Source organism: Belonocnema kinseyi, chromosome 7, assembly GCF_010883055.1.
Source record: "Belonocnema kinseyi isolate 2016_QV_RU_SX_M_011 chromosome 7, B_treatae_v1, whole genome shotgun sequence".
In the NCBI taxonomy this organism is placed as follows: domain Eukaryota; kingdom Metazoa; phylum Arthropoda; class Insecta; order Hymenoptera; family Cynipidae; genus Belonocnema; species Belonocnema kinseyi.
In genome coordinates this window covers 127,758,032-127,780,568 of record NC_046663.1, presented here as the reverse complement: position 1 = coordinate 127,780,568, position 22,537 = coordinate 127,758,032, and the positions used below count along the sequence as shown (strand labels likewise).

The window sequence follows — 22,537 nt, the reverse complement described above, 5'->3', positions numbered from 1 at the left end:
CGAAAACGCACTTTTCTGAAGGATTAAAAAAACTTGAAAAGCGATTGACCAAGTTTATAGAGCTCCAAGGAGATTATGTTGAAAAATAAAAAAAAATGTACCCCAAAAAAATTGTTATTATACTTCATTCTAAGGATTTATTTAACTACCCTCGTATTATGCGTCTTGATATTCTGAATTGTCAGCTTAATTAAGTATCGTCAATGATTAAGGTTCTCAAAGTTCTGTAGGCTTTGAGGTATACATTCTCATCGTGACACTCGCGCTGCTCGCTCGTTTTTTGACAGACATTTGTAAACAGGTTTTGTTGAATCTTTTTTTTCTCGTCACTTTCGTCGATTTCCCACATTTTATTTTATTTTTTTATCTTTAATGTTATTTTTCACGAATAAAACAAACAGTATGCGTCCTATCAAGAAGTGATTCTTAACGAAATGGTAGATTTTTTGAGGGGATAACAATTTTGGCGATTTCATCTTTTTTCGTATCCTACATAGTTTGACCACAAAGTGGAAATTTTGATTTTTCATTTGTGTGCAATCAAAATTTTAATTTTCTATTTTCCGAGAAAATCCAAAAATTTGTTATGCTAATCTTTTAGGGCTTTCAAAAATCAGTGTTTTTCTTCTCTTGACTTTTTTTCATATCGTGCGTTTTTTTGCTTAAAATTTTGATTTTCGGTTGATTTAAAAAATTTTGAAAATGCTATAACTCTGAGATTTTTTTTATCAAAAAAAGTCATTTGGATAAATTGCTTGTCCTCTTTAATACTATAAATATCCGTACATAGACTTTTCAAATTAAAAAAAAATGGTCTCAAAAATCCCGCCAAATTAAGAGGGTTCTTCATACGGTTAAGAAAGAAAATATCTATAGGAATGCTTCGAAAAATTGAAACATAGTTGGAGTAGGTGTACTCCGTCAGAAGGTGACTATTTTAAAGGAAATCCATCAGTATAATATGGATGTGCTGCCATTTTTAAATTACAAGCTTAGGCTTCAAACTTTCTAATCACACCTCGTAAAGGAAGCTCAATATGAGTGATGCTAATGCTCTTGCTTTTTCTTTAATTACAATGCCTTTAAATTCCATTGTCTACTATAAAATGTTAAATATAAATCAGTTTCATTATTAAATGTCACTTTTAACATTATATTTCAATTACAATCAATTTTCACGATTATTGGGGCCGTCATGATTACTGCTCACTTTATGCCAGGATAGCCAACTAAAGATTTCTACTTCGAATCAATTCTAAATAAGCTGAATATTTTTGTATACAACTTTTAAAAGGTATCTTAGCTGCCAACAAACTTCAGAGGTCCCGGAAGCTGGAATTACAACATTGTCATATCGATGTGGGCACCTTAATTATTACTAAATTCCGGCGCAAAGGAGAATTTGATACCACTAATAGTTTCCGAGTTTCGCATACCAGAGTTATGGCTTCAGCTGAAGCTAGCATTACTATATGTTTTTGAACAAAATTACCGGGCACAAAATTTTTTATCTGCAGTATAAATTAGCACTAAATAAGCACTGAATTGAGGCATAGAATCCACATTGATATGACAATGTTGTAATTCTCCGTTGCACAGGGATTTAGTGCTAATTAAGTGCTCTGGATTTTTGCTATGCAAAATGTCTGAGCGCTTTTTTTCCAAAAACGTGTAGTAATGCTGGCTTCAGGTGACTGGTGTGCGAAACTCGGAGACTATTATTGGTATCAAATTATCCTTTGCACAGGAATTTAGTGCTAATTAAGTGCTCTGTATTTGTGCTATGCAAAACATCCGGGAACTTTTTGTTAAACAGAAACGTGTAGTAACGCTGGCTTCAGGTGTGACGGTTAAATGAAACTCGGAAAGTATCAGTGATATCAAGTTCTGGTTTGCGCAGGAATTTAGTGCTACTTAAGTGCTAATATATTCTGCAGAAACTAAATTTTGTGCCCGGTCATTTTGATCAAAAACATCTAGTAATGCCCGTGCAGAATTCGCCCGATTTCATGCTTAATACCGATCTGGCCCCGACCGGGATTCCCGATCTGACCCTGATCGGTAGAATTATGTGGCCCAGATTTGGGCCAAACCAGGCCAGACTGATTATTGTTTTTTGATAGTGCAGTAAAATTGAAATATTATTCCTTTATAATATTTTCTATATGATTGAAAATGCCAAAGGCAAGTACGCCACGTGTTCGGAGGCACCGAACACTAACCAGTATACTTCGAAACGTGTGTGAGGAAAATGAAAGTAAGTAATTAAGCTCTGGGGCTAATTGAAACCTAACCTCAAATAAAGGGATCGTCAATTAAATTTTATTTTTTTAATCAATACGAATTAAATTATTATAGATGGAAATGTAAGTGATCCGGAAGTTAATACTATCCAACCCGTTCAATTGATGAATTTGGACGAAGCAGAAAATTTGGATCCACTTGAAAATGAATTTCCGGCTGATATCAACACAGTTTTAGGTAAAATCATTTTATAAGTGAAAAGTCAATAATTTTATCAACGTATTTATCATATTGTTTATATTGTTTTGTACTATTTTATCTGTTTATATTAATTTTTTATTAATTTAATGTAGAATTAAAATGATAAAATCTGTTATAAAATATGTTAACTAATAATAGTCAAAATAGGTAATCTCCAAAAATAGTGATCTTATCATAATAGAATATGTGATAAAATCAAAAGTGCATTTCAGATTTTTTAAAATAGTAAATTCATTATCAAAATACATGAAGGACACCTTTTCATAACATGAATTTCAGAATCAAGTAGTAGAATCAAAACACCAATCGATCAAGTGCTCCCAACAAGAGATCCTTACTCAACTGCGCATGCGTTACACTCGACGTCTAATTGGTTGCTGTTTGCGCGAAGTTTAAAATGCTAAAATACATTATTTCTATTCTTTATCATAAATAATGGCATTTCTACTTTTAACAATGCCATTAGATAGAAATTCATGAATCTTGATAAAAAAAATAAAAATTAATTAAATACATATTCTGTACACAATCTAAAGGATAATTTTTATTCACAGAATATGTATTTGATTTATTTTTACTATTATCAAGATTCATTGATATCGATGTAATGGACATTTTTATAAATCGAAATGTCTTTATTTATAATAAGCAATAAAAATAATATTTTTTAGCATCTTAAACTGCGCGCGAATTGTAACTAACCAGTTGCCGAGTGCGACGCATGTGTACGTAAAAATCCAATTTTTCTAATTCTGTCACCTTACTTTCTTTCCTGCACTTGGCGATTGTGGTTCTTGTATATTAACATCATCTTTTCTTCCACTTTCCTGCCGTAAATACTTGTAACAATTTAACCCCTAATATATATCTAATTTTCCGATACTTAACATTTATTTTCGAATCATCTTAATTTTCGCTAGGAAAATTCGATGAAAATCCTCAATCAGGTACTGATTCTGATACTGAAAATTATTCAAGGGTAGCCGTTTTAATCCAAGACAAAAATTCCCGGTTTTTTCCAGGTTCGCAAACTTTTTTCACGATCAATAAAACTTATCATTTTCAAAGGTGTGAATTAAAGAATCAATGAATTTAAAACAATTTTAAATTATATTATTCTTAACGATTTTAAGCTAAATAAATTCACGTTATCATTTTCAAAGGTGTATATTAATAGAATCAGTAAACTTTAAAAATTTTTTAAATTATATTATTTTTAACAATTTCAAGCTAAATACGTTAAAAGTTTAAAAATTTAATTTGTTTAACTTAATACTTCTTAAATTGGAAGTTACATTATTTTTATCCTAAATACTTTAAACATCCTTGTAAGGCTTCAAAATTTTATTTCAAAATCTTGAGAAATGTAGAAGTTGTTTTAAAATTATTCAACGTTAAACTTATTTAAAATTTTTTTTAGAATTATTAAATATCTTTTAAAATGAAAAGAAAGTTCCCTATAACATTTAGAAACCTCTGGAAAATTAAAGAAAATTCTTGAAATCTTCCACATTCTTTTTTAACAATCTTGGAAATCTTAAAATCTTTTTCAATATTATTTTTAAATAATATTCCGAACTGTGAAATTATTTTCAATTTTCCTACGAATCGTACCAAGAAGTTTTTATTCTTTTGAAACTTTCAAATTATTTGAAATCATTTCAAGCTTTAAATTAATTTTCAATCTTTTTAAAACATCTAAATGCGTTTTAAAATAATTCAATTTTTTCTATACAATTAATAAGTTTTCAATTGCTATTTGAACAACTAAATTCAACAATTTCACTTACAAATGTAATATTTTTTTTAAAAAGAACCATGAAAATTGAAACGTTCGAAGTTTAAAAGATCTTCCAAATTTTAACGATTCAAGGCTTTCTATATTAAACAATTCAGTTTCAAATGTTAATTCAAAAATATTTGGTTTCAATTAATTATTCTTAAATGAACCGTCAAATATTGCTGCATATGAAATATTTGTTCTTTTTTCTTTAATTAAAAAATGTTTAATCGAATGCATAAAAAATTGATTATTTCAAACTGAAACAGTATTTTAAATTTAAAGAAAGCCTTTAATTACAAATACATGATTGTGAAGTTATTTTTAATATAAAAATAGTTTATAAAGTTTTAGGCAGACGTTTACATTATTTAATGACTAAAATTTCGAATTGAAACAGTTAATTTTTTCTACGTTAAAATCTGGAAAATTCTGAATCTTGAGCGGGTTTCGAATCGTTTTGTAAAGTGAATTACTGCTCCATTTTAATACCTAAATTACATATTCATTTTAAAAATAATTAATTTATATTTACTGTTAATAAAATACAAATATTTTTTATACAAAATACTCAACTTTAAACGGTTTTAATTTTTAGTTTATGAAGTCTTCAAGACTGCATTTGAAATTCTCTAAATTAAAAATAAAAACCTAAAATGAAAAATTTCTAAAGTAAACGATTTTTAAATTACGCATTGTGAGCTGAATGATGTCATCATTGAAATCGATAACAATTCAATTTATTATTTAAAAAAATTTTGAAATCGTACTTAGGCGGATTTGTTTTTTAAATATTTACAAAATTTTCGGTAAAAAAATAAAATCACTGTCGTTTCCCGGATTTTCTCTATTTCAACAAATTCCCAGCCATTTTCCGGGTTTCCAGTCCAGCGGCCAGCCTGAGAGATTTATAATTTATTTATTTTACTTTTTTTAGAAGCAGAAGCAGCGATCAGTGATAATTCCATGAGCGATGAAAACACAGAAACAACAGAGGAAGCGGCTCTAACTCATATTGGAACAATTATTGGAAATTCCAAAGATTAGGGTAGCCATCGAAAGCAGAGGACCCTAAACTATAAAACACTTTTTTTAAAGGTTCTAGTTAAATAGAATTAACTTAAAGTCGTTTTGATATTTAATAAATAATAATATTTATACTTTATAAATCTCTTTTTATTCGCGAAATGCATAAAATGTATTATTATGAGACCGATCGGGCACCGATCAGGTACCGACCGGGTACCGATCGGGTTTCCCGATCGGGAATCCCGACCTGGGCGTGTGTTTCATCCGCGGTCTGGCCCCGACCAGGAATCCCGATATAGGTCCGACCCGTCCCGGTCTGGCCCCGCCCGGGGCCAGATCAAAATTTCTGCACGGGTGGTGACTTCGGATTACTGTTATATGAAACTAGGAAACTATTCATCATATCAAGTTCTCATTTGTTCGGGAATTTCGTGGTAATTAAGTGCTCTGTATTTGTGCTATGAAAAAATTCTCTAAACTTTTTTACCACAAACATGTAATAATGCTGGCTTCAAATGACTCTGGCATATGAAACGCGGAAACTATTGTTGGCTTCCAATTCTCCTTTGCGCAGGAAGTTAATAATATGAACTATACATTAATATTAATATATACTGCAAAAACTAAATTTTGCTAATAAATGCTGCAAAAAAAATATTTGTGCCAGATAATTTTAGTTAAAAACGGGTAGTAAGGCTGGCTTTGGAGTCACCTGAATCCAGCATTACTATACATTTTTGGTAAAAAAAGGGCCCAGATTTTTTGCATTTCACAAATGCAAAGCACTTAATTAGCAAGAAATTCCTGCGCAAACCCGAATTTGATACCACTAATAATTTCCGAGGTTCATATATCAGTCATCTGAAGCCAGAATTATTACACATTTTTTGTAAAAATAACGCCCGCATTTTTGCATAGCAAGAATCCAGAGCACTTAATTAGCGCTAAATTCCTGCACCAAGGAGAACTTGATATGATGAATAGTTTCCGAGTTTCATTTACCAGTAACATGAAGCAAACATTAGTACATGTTTCTGACCAAAATTATCGGGCACAAAATTTAGTTCTGCAGAATATATAAGCACTTAATTAGCACTAAATTCCTGTTAGAAGGAGAATTTGATACCACTAATAGTTTCCAAGTTTCGCATACCAGAGTCACTTGAAGCCAGCATTACTACACGTTTTTGGTATTAAAAAAAGTGCCCGGATTTTTTGAATAACACAAATCCAGAGCACTTAATTAGCAGTAAATTCCTGTGCAAAGGAGAATTTGATACCACTAATAGTTTCCAAGGCTCTCATACCAGAGTCACCTGAAGCCAGCATTGCTACGCGGTTTTGATTTTTAAAAAAGTGCTAAATAGTACTAAATAAGCACTAAATTATGGCATAGTGCCCACATAGATATGAATTTTTTATAGTATTGCAAAATAGTGGGAAAAAATTAAGTTTGAAGTTTATTGTTTTTTTTTTTTAAAGTTAGTTCTCGTGAAAAATAGTGAAATAGAAAAATGTTCGGCATTTTATTCTGCATGGATAAGGGGCCATTCCCAATATACGTGATACATTTTTCAGGAACTTCGGATCCCCCCCCCCCCCCTGCTTGATACCTTTTGGTGTAGTGAATGGCCCCCAAGGTACTTTTCACTTTTCTATATATTTAACCGTTTATCTAAAAAATGACGGAAATGAACGACTTTTTACACAAATATTCTTGCCACATTTATTAATCATTATGAATAATTTTCTTGATGCAAGTGAACGTAGAGCGTAAAGAGGTTTGGTTACCGCCTAGACTTCCATCAGTGCGGAGCGAAAGGAACAGTTAGGAGTTTTAAATGTCGTACTTTCTTGCAGCGGCTTACAAAGGACCAGGACCATATTGACTTTTGCTTAGTTGATTCGAGTACAGTCTAGCACAGTATATTGTCGCTCATATTATGTATATTTCAAGTATTTACATAAATATTCTTTAAATGTAGAAAACAATAACTAAATTCTTATAAAAATCTTTAAAAATACTTCATTTTTAAATGATGATCAAAATAAGTGAATAAATAAACTATCTTGCCATTCAACAGGATGAAAGTACACTTTTTGAATGACTTTGGCAAAATAATTATTCTTATAAGACATTGTAATAAACATATTTTTTCCATAGAAGCTGACAAGTACACTGAAACCCCGTTCACGCGTTGCTTTTTGTTTAGGTTTACTTTCACCTCCCCAATAAGTTCTCAGTGCTCCGCCCATTCAAGCTGAATTAGTTAAAATGTAACTAATGCAATCAGTTCAATCAATTTTGACTGAAGAATTAGTTACTTTCCAGGTTTTGACTAATGAATTGGTCAACAGGCCACTATAAGTACCTTGCCAACTGACTTAGCCAGAAAAATAACTAATTTTTGTTAGTCATTTCTGAGAACTACCAATTCATTAGTCAATTTCTAAACATAACCACTATCTACTGCAAGTCGTATGCGTCAACACCCAAGCGCAGTGAAGCGTCTATTTTGCAGTCAGTGCAGTTTGTGGAAAGTTTTGGAGTTTTGAAAGTGAGTAAGTTTGTTTTGAGTGAAGTGAAATAAAGTGCGATTGCACTTTTCTTTACAAAAAAAAGGCAGCGGTAGCGGAAGAAAATTTTTTAAAAGAATTCTTTAGTAAGTAAATTTTTTACAATACTAGAATGAAGCACTTTAACTTCAACGCAAGCGTTACATAAATATAACTTTTGCGTACAATCTGCGTTTCGCGATTGTGCTGGCAGAAATTTTCATAATTTTATAGATTTTGGACCTTCTGTTATATATTGCTTCATCATATAATATATTTAGTTTACAAACAAAAAGTATTTCCTTCCCTTAATGTACAGTACATGTAAATCTTAAGCAACTTTGTCGTTTGCTAATTTGCAAACGATACAATTTTCTTAGCATTCGTCTAAAGTAAAATCATTCTAATTTTACTTTATCTTGTGAATCTTTTTAGTAATCCCTGTCATTTGTGATCGATCTTTGTCTTTAAACAAATTATATCAAATGATAATGATTTAACATCTTTAATGCGGATTCGACATGTCTTTATTGTTTTCATCAGTTTGAGGTTAGGAAACATGAAGAATTTTAAAGACTTGACAAATGATAAATTTGCTGTCGAGTTGCAGAAGGTGATTGATCCGGAAGTAGCTGCAATTTTGAAAGTAAAAACAAAAATCTGATACGTAATTTTCACGAAAATTATTTTCCATATATAACGTGGAATAGTTAAAATTGGGTTATATTAATGAAGACCACACTGAAGTGAAAAACGATAAAAAAGAGAAGCTTCTGGAAAAAATATGGGAATGAGAAATTCTTAAGAAGAACTGTATAATCACTTGAAAATATTAAAAAAATTATTTCATTTTTTTTATGATTGAACATAGGAGAAAATTGAGAATAGTATATGTAAATTGCGAAGCGAAATTGATAATAGCGATTTTTGCCTAGTGCTGCGAATGACGAGTTTTTTTATTTTCATTCAATGCATGCGCTGGCCATTTAATTTCCTAAAATTTCCCTCGTTTTCTTTGCGGTACATTTTAGGTGCGATAAAGTTTCCACAGGCCTAAAAAAATTGCAGAATAATGTTAAAAGCTTTTAAAAATTATTTCATTATTTTTTAGGATTAAGGGCATGTGATACTCATAAAATTATCGATTTCATTAGTGTTGGGTTCCCCCGGCTTTTTTCCTGCAATAACATAGATTTTGTCTTAAAATTTTAGGAAATTATAGCGAACGTGCTGAAGAACGTCCCTGAACTCTTATTTTGTTGGATAATTAAAAAAAATTAATTTTGCTAAATTTGGTTAATGTGTTTGTATTGTGAGGTTATGTGTTACAATTTTCCCCAGCTTTACTTTGAAACCACACAATATGTTTTGCCGAAAACTTCGGACAAGCAAAAAAACATTGTAACTCATGTCCCGGAACTAACCTTGTTTGTATGAAATTGAAAAAAGTTTATTTAATAAATAATTCCCAAATGATTAAAAATTAAATTAGATAAAGCTGAAAACCGAGCCTAACATCAATATAGTGCCCATGCATAACATTGTTATTTACTATAATAAAGTTTTTTGTTATTATCTCTCAAAAAAGAGTTCGGGGATGTCCGTTATACTATTTTATATCATCTCCGAATTCATTTTTTGAAAAATTTAATCTTTGTGGACAAAAACCCGAGGGTACTGAACCCGATTTACCACACGACGAAGTATCACATACACATTTTTTGAAGCAAGTAGAAACTTTATCGCACCTGAAATATACATAAAAAACGGAAAAGTTTTCAGCAGTTACACTGGTCAGCCCCTGAATCGAATGAAAATGAAAAAATTCGTCATTTTCATTACTTTGCAAAAATCAACAAGAAAAATTCCTATTTGAAATTTACCTGATATTCTCAATTTTCAAAGTTTTTTAAAGATTGAAATGTTTTCAGTTTTCCTTGGACGAAATCTCTTTTACTTAATCCTCAAAGTAATGAAATAATTTTTCAAAGCTTACTAAATTATCTGCCTGATTGAAAGTCTTCCCTACTTTGCATGCAACGCATGAAGCGTTTCATTGGCTGCCGTTCATGCGCTTATTTTAAGTGTTAAATGGATATACAAATTCCCAATTCGAAACAATTAAAAAAATAGTTTTCTGATATTTATTTCTTTATTCAAAGTACTAATGTTTGAATTATAAATAACAATAAGTGTATAACAATTGTATGAAAAAATTAATTCAAACACACGGGCTAACAAACTTTGCAGAATTCAACTGATGATTGGTTTCTCTCTAAGTTTATTTCTAAATTTTATTTAAATTAGAAATTTGATTTTTGAGGACGTATTTCGTAATTTTTTAAAAATACTATGCAGACTTTCTAACAAAATTGTTCATTCAGAAATAGATTTCTTTCAAGTATTGTTATTTTAAATTGAAGCAATAATTTTCAAAAACTTTAAACATTAAACAAGTTTCTTTCTTTAGTAAAAATGTTTATATTAAAATATTAATATTTAATTTTTATAAATATTTTCCGGAATTTTCCAATTTGCGATTCCTATGTTTTGGCAATTTTATTATTCCGGGAAATTTATTATTCGGGAATTTTTCAATTTGGAAATTTCACAATATCGGGAATTTTAATTTTCAGGATTTTTCAGTAGTCGCTTATAGTCTTCGAAGATTTTTGTATTTTTTGCATCTTGAAAAGGAACGTAAAACCAGTTCCAAACGCGTCGATTCTCTACAAAAACAAATTTAACATCTATACTGGTATAATTAAGAAAGATACATTATTTTTGATTTAATATACTTTTTTGAAAATGTTTTTGAATTTGAATTGTTATGTAACTGTTTCATTCAAAATTCGTTATTTTTTTCTTTTTTGAGGGTGCATTTCTTCAATGAAGACTTACATCTTACAGGCCAATTTCCGAGCCAATTTTAAGAAATTCACTGTGGAAAAAATAAACAACATTTTCAATACGAGAGTTTTTCTATTCTTTTGCAGCTTTATAGAATCTCGCACATGATTTTTTAAAATCTCAATGTTGACTTCCAAGACCTGGGGATTTTTCTGTTTTAAAGTTGAAATAATTTTGTTGTTTGTGCGCGTTCGCTCTCCACCCTGGTTTTCGGATTTTGCAATCCTTTTTCAGGTTTATAGAAATGCTTTTTTGTCCTCGATAAATTTGAAAATCGTAACTTGTAAAACTAACCGTAACTGCGACCGTCAAGCTTTCTGTAACCGAGCAAGATATTTTCAAACGGTACACGAAAACAATTAATTGTAGCGACTTTTTGAAAGATCTGGGAAGTACGATTATTTAAACTTATTTTAGTCTCGCGGAAATTGAAATTCTATTTCAAATTTTATCTACCTCAGTACTTTTGCGGATTTTGGCGATGAGAACATAATTTTCCCTTTTTTTTTTAATTCGCAATTGTTTCCTCAAATTCATTCCTTCAAATTTCATGAACAAAATAAAAACCTCTAAACTGTGTGTTACTGTTTCAGCTCGGAACCAATATAGATGATTACACAGGCCTGCAAATAATGGAGTCATGTCAGTTGTTGGAAAGTGGAGAGTCATTTCTGAAGTAATTTCGTACGTAGAATCCGAATCCGCAGTCAGAATTGGCCCACCATGTCAGGATTTTAAGAAATTTGAGATTATGTACACACAAAAATAGCGTTTTTGGCTACTTTTGAGGTGATTTACAAAAGACACGACATTTTATGGGATTTTTCTTTAGTTGTATCATATAGTACGGCTCCTTCACTTTAATTTGAAAGTCGCAGACTTCAATTACCATTTTTCTTTACCAAGTTACGCAAATTTGAAATTACGATACATGTCCCATTATGCCTTGAGCATTTGCTTTAAATACCACAGCCCAACATGGTTTTGTTATTGGAAAGTGAAGAGTGATTTCCGAAGTAATTTCTTACATAGTATCCGAATCCGGGGTCAAAATTGGCCCATCACGTCAGGATTTTAAGATATGGGAGGTTATGTATCCCAAAAATGGCGTTTTCCGTAACTTTTGACGTTATGTACAGAAGACACAAAAATTTTTGGGATTTCAGCAACCCCGAACACCCCCAAGTACAAATTTTCAAGAGAAAAAACCCAGTAGAAAATGTCTGCCTCAAAGTATTTAAAGCAAATGCTAAAGACTTAATGGGAAATATGTCGTAATTTCAAATTGGCGTAACTTGGTAAAGAAAAATGGTAATTGAACTCTGCGATTCTTAAATTAAAGAAAAAGAGCAGTCCTATATGACAACTAAAGCAAAACTCCCAAAAAATTTATTGTCTTCTGTACATAATCTTAAAAGTAGCTAAAAAAGCCATTTTTTGGGTACATAACCTCAAATGTCATAAAATCCTGACATTGTGGGCTTATTCTGACCCCGGATTCGGATTCTACATAACAATTTACGTGTGTACTTCCTAAAAGTGGATATGCCCGATTTTCTTCGCACTGGGTATACTTGTGTATTTTGACGCGTTCATTACGAATATGATAGTGAAAATTGGCGCAAATTTGATTTTTATGGTGAAATAATCAAAAAACCATAAAAGGCATGGTTTTTTAAGTTTATCTCAGCTAATATGCAATATTGAAAAAATGTTTTCAATTAAAGTTGTAGAACTAATCAAAATATACATTTTTTGTTGAAAGCATTTTTTTATGGGAATGATAGTTTTCCATAAAATCAGTGGTAAATTCATTAGTTTCGGCTTATTGCCTACTCACGCTCTTCACCGCGAGAAGGTTGGATGGAAGGTCATAGGAATAATGTAAGATCACATCCCTGCCGCTTTTCCAACGCCCCGTGGGGGCGGGAAGGCACCCCTGTGATTTGTTATAGAAATAATGAAAGATCACATCCCTACCCCTTTTCTTACGCCCCGTGGAGGTGGGAAGGCACCCCTGTGACTGGTCACAGGAATAATGTAAGATTACATCCCTGTCCCTTTTCCAACGCCCCGTGAGGGCGGGAAAGCACCCCTGTGACTGGTTATAGAAATAATGTAAGATCACATTCGTGCCCCTTTTCCAGAGCCCCGTGGGGGTGGGAAGGCACCCCTGTGACTGGTCATAGAAATAATGTAAGATCACATTCCTGCCCCTTGTCCAATGCCCCGTGCGGCCGGGAAAGCACCTCTGTGATTGGTCATAGAAATAATGTAAGATCACATCCCAGCCCTTTTTCTAACGCCCCGTGAGGGGCGGGAAGGCGCCCCTGTGACTGGTCATAGAAATAATGTAAGATCACACCCCTGCCCCTTATCCAACGTCCCGTGAGGGTGGGAAGGCACCCCTGTGACTAGTCATAGAAATAATGTAAGATCACACTCCTGCCCCTTTGCCAACGCCCCGTGAGGGCGGGAAAGCACCTCTGTGATTGGTAATAGAAATAATGCAAGATCACATCCTAGCCCTTTTTCTAACGCCCTGTGAGGGGCGGGAAGGCGCCCCTGTAACTGGTTATAGAAATAATGTAAGATCACACCCCTGCCCCTTTTACAATGCCCCGTGCGGCCGGGAAAGCACCTCTGTGATTGGTCATAGAAATAATGCAAGATCACATCCCAGCCCTTTTTCTAACGCCCTGTGAGGGGCGGGAAGGCGCCCCTGTAACTGGTCATAGAAATAATGTAAGATCACACCCCTGCCCCTTTTCCAACGTCCCGTGAGGGCGGGAAAGCACCCCTGTGACTGGTTATAGAAATAATGTAAGATCACATTCCTGCCCCTTTTCCAACGCTCGGTGGGGGTTGAGAAGGCACCCCTGTGACTGTTCATAGAAATAATGTAAGATCACAAACCTCTGTCCCTTTTCCAACGTCCCGTGAGGGCGGGAAAGCACCTCTGTGACTAATCATAGAAATAATGTAAGATCACATCCCAGCGCTTTTTCCAACATCCCGTGGGGCGGGAAAGCACCCTTGTGACTGGTCATAGAAATAATGTAAGATCACACCCCTGTCCCTTTTCCAACGTCCCGTGAGGGCGGGAAAGCACCTCTGTGACTAGCCATAGAAATAATGTAAGATCACATCCCAGCCTTTTTTCGAACGCCCCGTTAGGGGCGGGAAGGCACCCCTGTAACTGGCTATAGAAATAATGTAAGATCACATCCCTGTCCCTTTTCCAACGTCCCGTGGGGGTGGGAAGGCACCCCTGTGACTGGTCATAGAAATAATGTAATATCACATCCCTGTCCCCTTTCCGAAACCTCGGGGGGGGGGGGCTTGACTGGTCATAGAAATAATGTAAGATCACATCCTTGCCCCTTTTTCAACGCCTCGTGGGGGTGGGAAGGCACCCCTGTGACTGGTCACAGAAATAATTGAAGATCACACCCCTACCCCTTTTCCAACGCCTCATGGGGTTATAGACTTCTGTCACTTCCATTTTGCCGAGTTTCTCAGAAACAATCATTCCTATGAAAAATTCTTCTATTGAAAAATGTGTATTTTGATAAGATCTACAACTGTTATTTGAAACATTTTTTTGAATTTTACATATTAGCTGAGATAAAGTCAAAAAACCATAATTTTCATGTTGTTTTGATGATTTCACCTTGAAAATCAAATTTGCGCCAACTTTCACTATCATATTTGCGCTGACGGATGTTACATCCAGATTGCTGATCGCGCAAGCGCAATAACTGTGTTTAATTTGCTATATAAATTGCATTACGTTCTTAACGTGCATTTTGCTCCTTCTTTAACGTTCTTTTACAATTTTATGGAGGTTTATCTCTATAAAACCTCAAAGTCGGTCAAGAACTCATTGAGGCCCTTAGAAACGGTATTAAGGAACTTTAGATCAGCTGCCACTGAACTTTCAGACAGTCTCTAGTTTTTGTTGTTGTTTATATAATATTTCATTTTTAAGCTACGATAAGTTCCATGTAATTTAATAATAATTAATTTAATTATATAATAATAATAACAATTAATAATTATTAATATTATTATCAATTATTGTATTTGTTAATAATAATTAATTTAATAATTTCATGTAAATCTAATTGTGCGACTTATAAAATGATTGAAAGCGTTGTTTTAGAAATAAATATTTCTTATTTTTAATTTTTTATGTGTTTATTTCAAAACTTTTAATAGATTTATTTTAAATAAGGCGGGAAATAAGCAACTAATGGGCGCCTGCGTTACGGGCATGCGCGTCTCTGAAAGCGTCTCATTTTTGACTAAGCAATTAGCAAATTTTGACTAACCAATTGGTAGATTTTGACTATACAATTAGTAATTTCACCACCATCCGCCATTGCGGCCGGTGGCGCGCTACGTACATAGTTTGACTAATTGAATTGGTTAAACGAAAATGACTAATTCAATTAGTTACTTTTGAATAATTGTCAGTTGCTGAGCTCTTGCTTCTACAATTAGTCAAATTTGACTGATAATTGGTTGAATATAACTAAATCAGATTTAGCGAGTTTATTTATACTTTTATTAATAAAACGTCTCTCTAGTAGCTTAATGGGAAAGCATCCGACCAGCAATCGAAGTTATATGGTTCGATTCCCAGTAGAGCGAAAGAAGATCTTTTTTCAGAAAAAATTTTATTTGCAAGTTTATAATCCATAGCCCCACCTAATCTGTAATGATGTTAAGAAATTCTATTATTCTCTGACGATAATAGATATTCTTTGCAAAATTGTATAACTAAAAATTAAATCTATTGAACAGCTCCGATTTTTGTAAAATTCAGAAAATCTCACTTTTTGAAAAGAAGAAAGACGACATTTTTAAAGGAGATAAATAAAAACTTATCGCTCCAGTTTCTAGATGAAAAATTCGATTCGGTCATCAATAGTTGCTACTGAAATAGAACATGAGATTGAACTCACCTTTCGCAACTCTTGTGTAAATATCAGGGTTTATATTAATTACGCTTCCTAATAAAAATAGCCCCAAAAGTCAGAAATTCTAAGGACTAGATTTTATTGCTTCACTTCGTGACTGCATTGAAATATGGATTTATAGTTGTTAGATATTTGTAAGGACCACAATATCTGTCTGCAAACAGTAAATCTGTTTCCTATTGAAGATTCATACACGGAGAAAAATGAAAAAATAATTTGTATATAGAGTGCTGTATTACATTACAGATTATTATGGTATACTATTGTCTATTGCTCGAGTGCAGGTACCCTTTGTAAACTGTTAAATTGTGATTGCTACATCACATCATTCCTATATGTATAAATAGCTTTTTAATATACTAATAAAATTAAATGTTGTATAGATCTTACATTGATTCATTTCAATAAAGTATCTTTTGTAAAGGGCACCTTATTTGGTACTCTCTTAATATAAATCAGCGAAAAATTCACTGATTCAAATAGTATTAAGATATTTCACTGATTAATCAGTGGTTTCGGACTTATTTACTAATCAGGTTAGTAAAAACAGAGTAAATCATGTGAAGTATAACCTCTAATTTTTTAATTTAAGAGTCGTTGTTACTCTTTTACTTAAGTAGCAAGAAGAATTCCTTAATGAAGCAACTTTTCATCTTTTTTAATATTTGATCATATTTATGTGTTTTAAGTTTTTACTATAATTCTTTGATTAAATGTACTAAAATATTATTTGATTTTGATTGCTCAATTAACATGGTACAGTGCTGCCAACCCTCAAAAGCGGTTATTTCACTGAATCAATAAGTAACCATTCACTGATTGTCAGTGACACCTTTCTAGCTATTTGAATCAGTGACGTCTCACTGACAAGCAGTGAAATTTTACAGATTCAGATTTAGAAAGTATATCTTAGTTAAAATATATTACTGCGTATAGATAAGATTAAATTCAAGATAAAATGCGACTTGCAATGTTAAATATTCGAGGCACTTAGATATCCTCGTATTAGCAAATAACGTTAAGTTCGCAAACCTTCTGGGACTGTACCAGAAAACTACTACCAATATCACACAAGCGCAGTAGCGCTACATTACCGCTGATAGTTCGCGCCATTCTCGACTGCACATGTATGCATCGTATTACATTCTCTTCTAATGAGAAGGTATTGGTTTTATGTAAAATTTCACTTTGTCGGTTTTAATAAAGTCTTCACGTTTTGAGACCCACTGAGTCAGAAAAACCGATTTTTACGAAGGTGTTTGTCTCTCTGTCTGTCTGCTTGTACTCTGTAGAGTGTAGTCTGTATTCTGTAGGCACGATAACTTTCGAAAAATTGATCAGATTGGATTCTGCTTTGGCACACTTTCTTAAGGCCTAAAAAGAAAGAACAAGTTCGTGAAACAGATATTTTGGATCGAAATTCAAAAACTGAGCGCGTTTTCAAAATTTTTCATAGTACTCAGAATCTCAAACAATCAAAATCCAAAAAAACAAACTAAAATGAACATTTGAAGCCGAACAACGCATGCCATGAAAAAAAGTCAAGAGAGGAAAACCGTTGATTTTTGAAAGCCCTACAAGGTGGTCATAACAACTTTTTTTTATTTGATCGAAAAGTTGAAAATTCCAAATTTGATCGTACCTCAACTTTTTGAAACCACATTTCTTCAGGATTTCAAAATTCTATGAACAGTTATTCATTGTACTCAGAAACTCAAACAATTTCTTCTAATGACTCTTCTATAAAAAGAAAATTATCAGAGTTAAAGTATTTTCAAAATCCAAAAAAAAAACTAAAATGAACATTTTAATCCAAACAACGCATGATATGAGAAAAAGTCAAGAGAAGAAAAACGTTGATTTTTGAAAGCCCTACAAGATTATCATAACAACTTTTCTCATTTTGACGAAAAGTTGAAAATTCAAAATTTCATTATACCAAAAATCTTTAAAACCACATTTTTTCAAAATTTTAAAATTCCATGTGCTGTTGTTTATAGCGCTCAGAAACTCAAACAATTTATATTATGACTTTTTTCTATTAAAAGCAAATTACCAGAATTAGAGCATTTTTAAAATCCAAGAAAAACAACTAAAATGAACATTTTAAGCAAAACAACGCATTATATGAACAAAAGTCAAGAGAAAAAAACGTTAGTTTTTGAAAGCCCTACAAAATTATGATAGCAAATTTTTTGATTTGGTCGCAAATTTGGAATTTTATCGTACGAAAAATAATGAAAAATCCAAAAAGTCCGTTTTTTAGTGAAACTATGCAAGATACGAAAAAATTGAATAAACTAAAATTTCGCGCCCTAAAAAGATCTACAAATTTTTTAACAATCACTTTTCGATAGGACGCGTAGTTTTTGTTTTTAGTCGTAAAAAATAACATTTAAAATAAAAAAATTAAATTTTTTTGAAAAACGTACACAAGGTACGAACTTAAATTAACAGAAAAGAGTTATATGAAAAAAGATATATAAACTTATTATTAATCATTTTTAGATAGGACGACTAGATTTTCTTTCAATCGCAAAAAATAAGATGAAAACTAAAAAAAAATTCTCGGAAAGAGGACAGGAAAGACGAAAGAGAACATATGATCCTATATAGAATCCAATACAGGTTCCTGTATAGGACTCTATAAAGAGTTCTATATAGGTTATCCTGGCATTAGACCCTATGCAGATGCGCAGTAGTTTTTCTTTAATCGTAAAAAACAAGATTAAAATATTTTTTTTAAATTATAAAAATAAGGAAATAAGAATTAGTATCATTCAATTTCATTTCATTTCTGCTTTATTTTGTAATATCTGAATAAGCAATCCCAGGCAGTGTTACATAAAAAATGTATTACATTTGATATAAAAGTATTGACTGTAATGTAGAAAAGTTGAAGTGTTGGACAAAATAGAGTGCGAAGCACGAGATACGTGATGAGAATGTGTTCGTTAAAGCCGAAAGAGCTTTAACAAAAAAAAAAGGGTTAACAATTACAAAATTACCGTTGTCGACACGTTGACCTTTGATTTTAAAAGGCCTGTGCACGAATGCGGGAGAAATTCTAAGACCGAGCGCGGAGTGCGAGAGCTATCAGTCGCACGCCGTAGGTGCGCTCAAACTCGCGAGCTGAACTCTTTTAATAAAAGAGAATTCTCAATTACCAAATTACATTAGTGAATGTTTTGAGTCTTAATTTTGAAAGCTTTGCACAAGAATGTGCGAAAATATAAAGACCGAGCGCGTAGCGCGAGGTAAATACATAATAGAGCGCGAAGCGCGAGAACCAACAGTCGCTCGCTCAAACTCGCAGATTTTTTTGTTTCTATTCGGGTAATTTATATTTTATACTATAATCAAATTCCAAACTTCCATTTCTAGTAAAAGCCACTTTTATAACTTTTATAACTGTTACAGTGCGATAATGCCAAACTAAATTTTTATTTTCCTGGAACAGAATAAGTTTTCTGTCAACTCTTTTTTTATTCTTATTCAGACTTCCCATATTTCGAGAGAAAGTTTTCATTATGTTTTGAAACTGAAAAGTAAATTTTCAGTCACAGTTTAATAACAAATTTTCAAAACCCACGAAATTTGAACCACCAAGTTCTTGAATGATTTACTTGGAATTGGTTAACCTTTTCTCTTAAACTCTTTTTCTGCCATTGGATAAAGTAGTTGTTATTATTTGTTTCAACTGAAAATTGCACCTTGAGATTGTAAACTTCTACATTTTATTTCTCGTAACTGGATAATTCTGTTAAATCCTACTTTTTTGGCCCCAATTCAGAATCACTTCACCTCGGAAATAAATTTTGTTTTTATCTTTATAGGCTGATTTCGATTTTATGGAATTCTATTTCGCTCTCATAAAAAAAAAAAAACTAAAGAAACACGGTTTCCTTCACGTACTTATGTTTGCACTTTATTATACTATTTATTATATCGCATATTGTGCATTCTTATAGTTTATAAAAATGTATAAATACTAAGCAAAACTTCAAATTAAACTTTAAAGTTAGAAAATTAATTTCAGGTTTAACTATTTTGTATCTTTAACCATTGTTTTATCCCTAATGTTCCAATAAATTATTTGCAGTAGATGCTTTTTTTTACTTTCAGATTTTTACTAAATGAGATTGGCAGAACTGTAATAATTGGATTCAATTTTTATGCTGCAAAATTTAATTTAAATTTAAATATTTTCTACTTGTAATACATCTGAATGTAATAAAACCATTAAATTCTCGAGATTTACAATTTAAACAAAAATCACAAAATAAATGAATATTTAAATTAAACATTTAACAATTTAAATTTAAATTAATTAAATTAGAATATTTTCATTTAACATTTTTGAACCCACCTATTCATACAAAATGTGTAAAACGAAAAGGAGAAAAAATTCCTCTGTTAGCCCTGACTTTTTTGCGTAAAATCTTGGCTGAAATTTTGTCACCAGAATCCAAGCGATACATTATTAGCATCACGAAGTACTACAAGAAGACCGCACGCCTGTAGCGGGGATGGTGGAAAAAAGCCCACAATCGCGATCGACTGTCCTCAAATTTTCAATCCTTCCCAGATGATAGCGCTACGTGCGGAAACTCTAGGAACTACGAGAACATGTGATGTCAATTTGGTACCGATATAAATATGACCTATTAATGCCGTTGTACAATTGCAAACTGTTTGTGTTTGGAGGAAAAAAATTGTTGTGCAAAGTGTAAGTGCTAAAAACCTACATATTAAGTGATAAAATAATGTCGCGTTGTTTTTGTAAGGGCTGCGATTCAGGTAGTAGGACACAGAAAAAGAGAGGTATTAGACGCAAAATCCTCAATATCTATACTTGCATTCTATTGTTTTTATATTCCTCCTCTTGTTTTAATGGCATTATTTATATAATTATATTAATTATACAAGCATTATCACTGCGTCCGTGACACCAACTGACACTTGACATAACCAAACTTAACCTATAAACACACTCGATACTCCGTAGCAGACAACAATTTATAATTTTTTATTTTCACTGAAGGGGCGCTCTAATCTGGGAAGGCATGAAACTCCGAGGACAGGCGATCGCGAACTGGCGCCAATCGTAATACATGGCGTGCGGTCTCCTTGTAGTACTTCGTGATTAGCATAATTAGCTAGAGCGTCCGGTATAGGCTCAGGTTTTATTATGAGGTTGTTTAGGTAGGGCTCGAATCCCCAGCGGGTGTGATTTTTCATAGTGTTTCAGCCGTCAATTATGTTTGTAAGTGACTCTACGTGCAATTACATAATCTAAAAAAAAATTTGAGTGCAGCTATTATAAATAACACAGTTTTGTTTGCAAATATATTATTATATTACATCATCTGTGTCAAGCTGCTGTAATGGAACATCTACTTTAAAATTAACAAATGAATTAATTGGCAATTAATCAATTGTTCAATTGGAGTAATCAAATTTTCAGTGAAAGAAAAATGTTCATGTTGAAGAAAACCAATATTAAAAAAGCAGTCACATTTTCAAACAGAGTTATAAATAAAATGATTAATTTGTAACTAGAATAATAATAATTTCGACCAGAAAATAAATTTTCAACTGGGAAGATTAATTTCTACCAAAAAAGGTGACTTTGCATTTAAAAGGAAAAATTGTCAGCCAAAAATTTTATAATTAAATTTTCAGGTGAAACACTGCTCAACCAAATTAATACGTAATTTACTCGATTGCAATGTGAAAATTTATTTCAAAATTTTTTAATTTTTTTTAATTTGAATTTTAAGTAAGAAAAAAGTAGCTGAAGTAAGTCAAAGGCACAAGAAAAAAAACTATGAATTATTAGGAAATGAAATACACTTCCCGCACCAAAAATAAAACTCAGGGCAATTCCTGGATTTTCCCAGATTTTTTTCAAGTTCCCGGACGATTCCCGGAATTCCTTAAATTTCTGCACAGTAGACACCCTGTCATTTTATTTTTATTCATAAATAATTGATTATTACTTCATAAGATTTGAATATTTGATCGATGGTTTCCATTTTTATATTTTTAAAAAATCAAAATAAAAAAATACACAAAAATTATTAATTATGTCTTACTCTCCAGCAAACGTTGTGATTTTTGCTTTATAATTAACTAATGACTCTCTGACTGTTTCAAAATAGTACGAGTTACAAATTCATACAGTTAACACAGCTTTTTCATTGACGCGTTTTTCCCCTTCAAAATATTAGAAATACTCTGCAGTTATTTCCTACGTTATTCACGTTCCGAACGCTATTTTCATTCTCTTCCTCAAATTTGCGTGCGAGTTACGGAAAATACCTTATTTTCTTTACACTTCTTACTGATCTTTCTAAATAACAAGATACATTAAACCTCACATTAAACTCACAATGATTCCATATCGCCTTAATTATTTACAGTAATTCTTTGCATTAATTACACTGATTCGAGAGTGATTTGCCTCTCGAATGATCCCCAGGTTTTCAAACTAGAGTTCTCTCCGTATACTGGTTTGCATTCCTAGAATTTCTGAAATTTGGAGTTACGAGGGTAGTTCAATCAGTCCTTAGAATGAAGTATAAAAACCATTTTTTTGGGTAAATTCATTTTTTATTTTTCAACATAATCTCCTTGGAGCTCTATACACTCTATACACGCTCTATACACTCTGTCCACCGAGCCATTTTTTCAAGTTTGGAAATAAGAAAAAGTCACTGGGGGCTAAATCTGGTGAATACGGTGGGTGTTCGACCAATTCGAATTTTAG

At 32.3% G+C, this 22,537-nt stretch overlaps 1 protein-coding gene across 3 annotated transcripts in view; it reads left to right on the top strand.

Moving 5' to 3' along the window:
- Positions 1 to 22,537, top strand: part of LOC117177388 — a 314,351-nt gene that overhangs the window by 62,501 nt on the left and 229,313 nt on the right. The window contains exon 2 of one of the 3 annotated variants that reach the window (XM_033368041.1): positions 11,374 to 11,498. The exons of the other annotated variants lie outside the window; for them this stretch is intronic. Within the exon in view, the coding sequence (XP_033223932.1) occupies positions 11,374 to 11,389 (16 nt within the window). The 3' untranslated portion in view covers positions 11,390 to 11,498. Of the gene's footprint in view, positions 1 to 11,373; positions 11,499 to 22,537 lie in introns of those variants that run through there. 3 annotated transcript variants of the gene reach the window in all.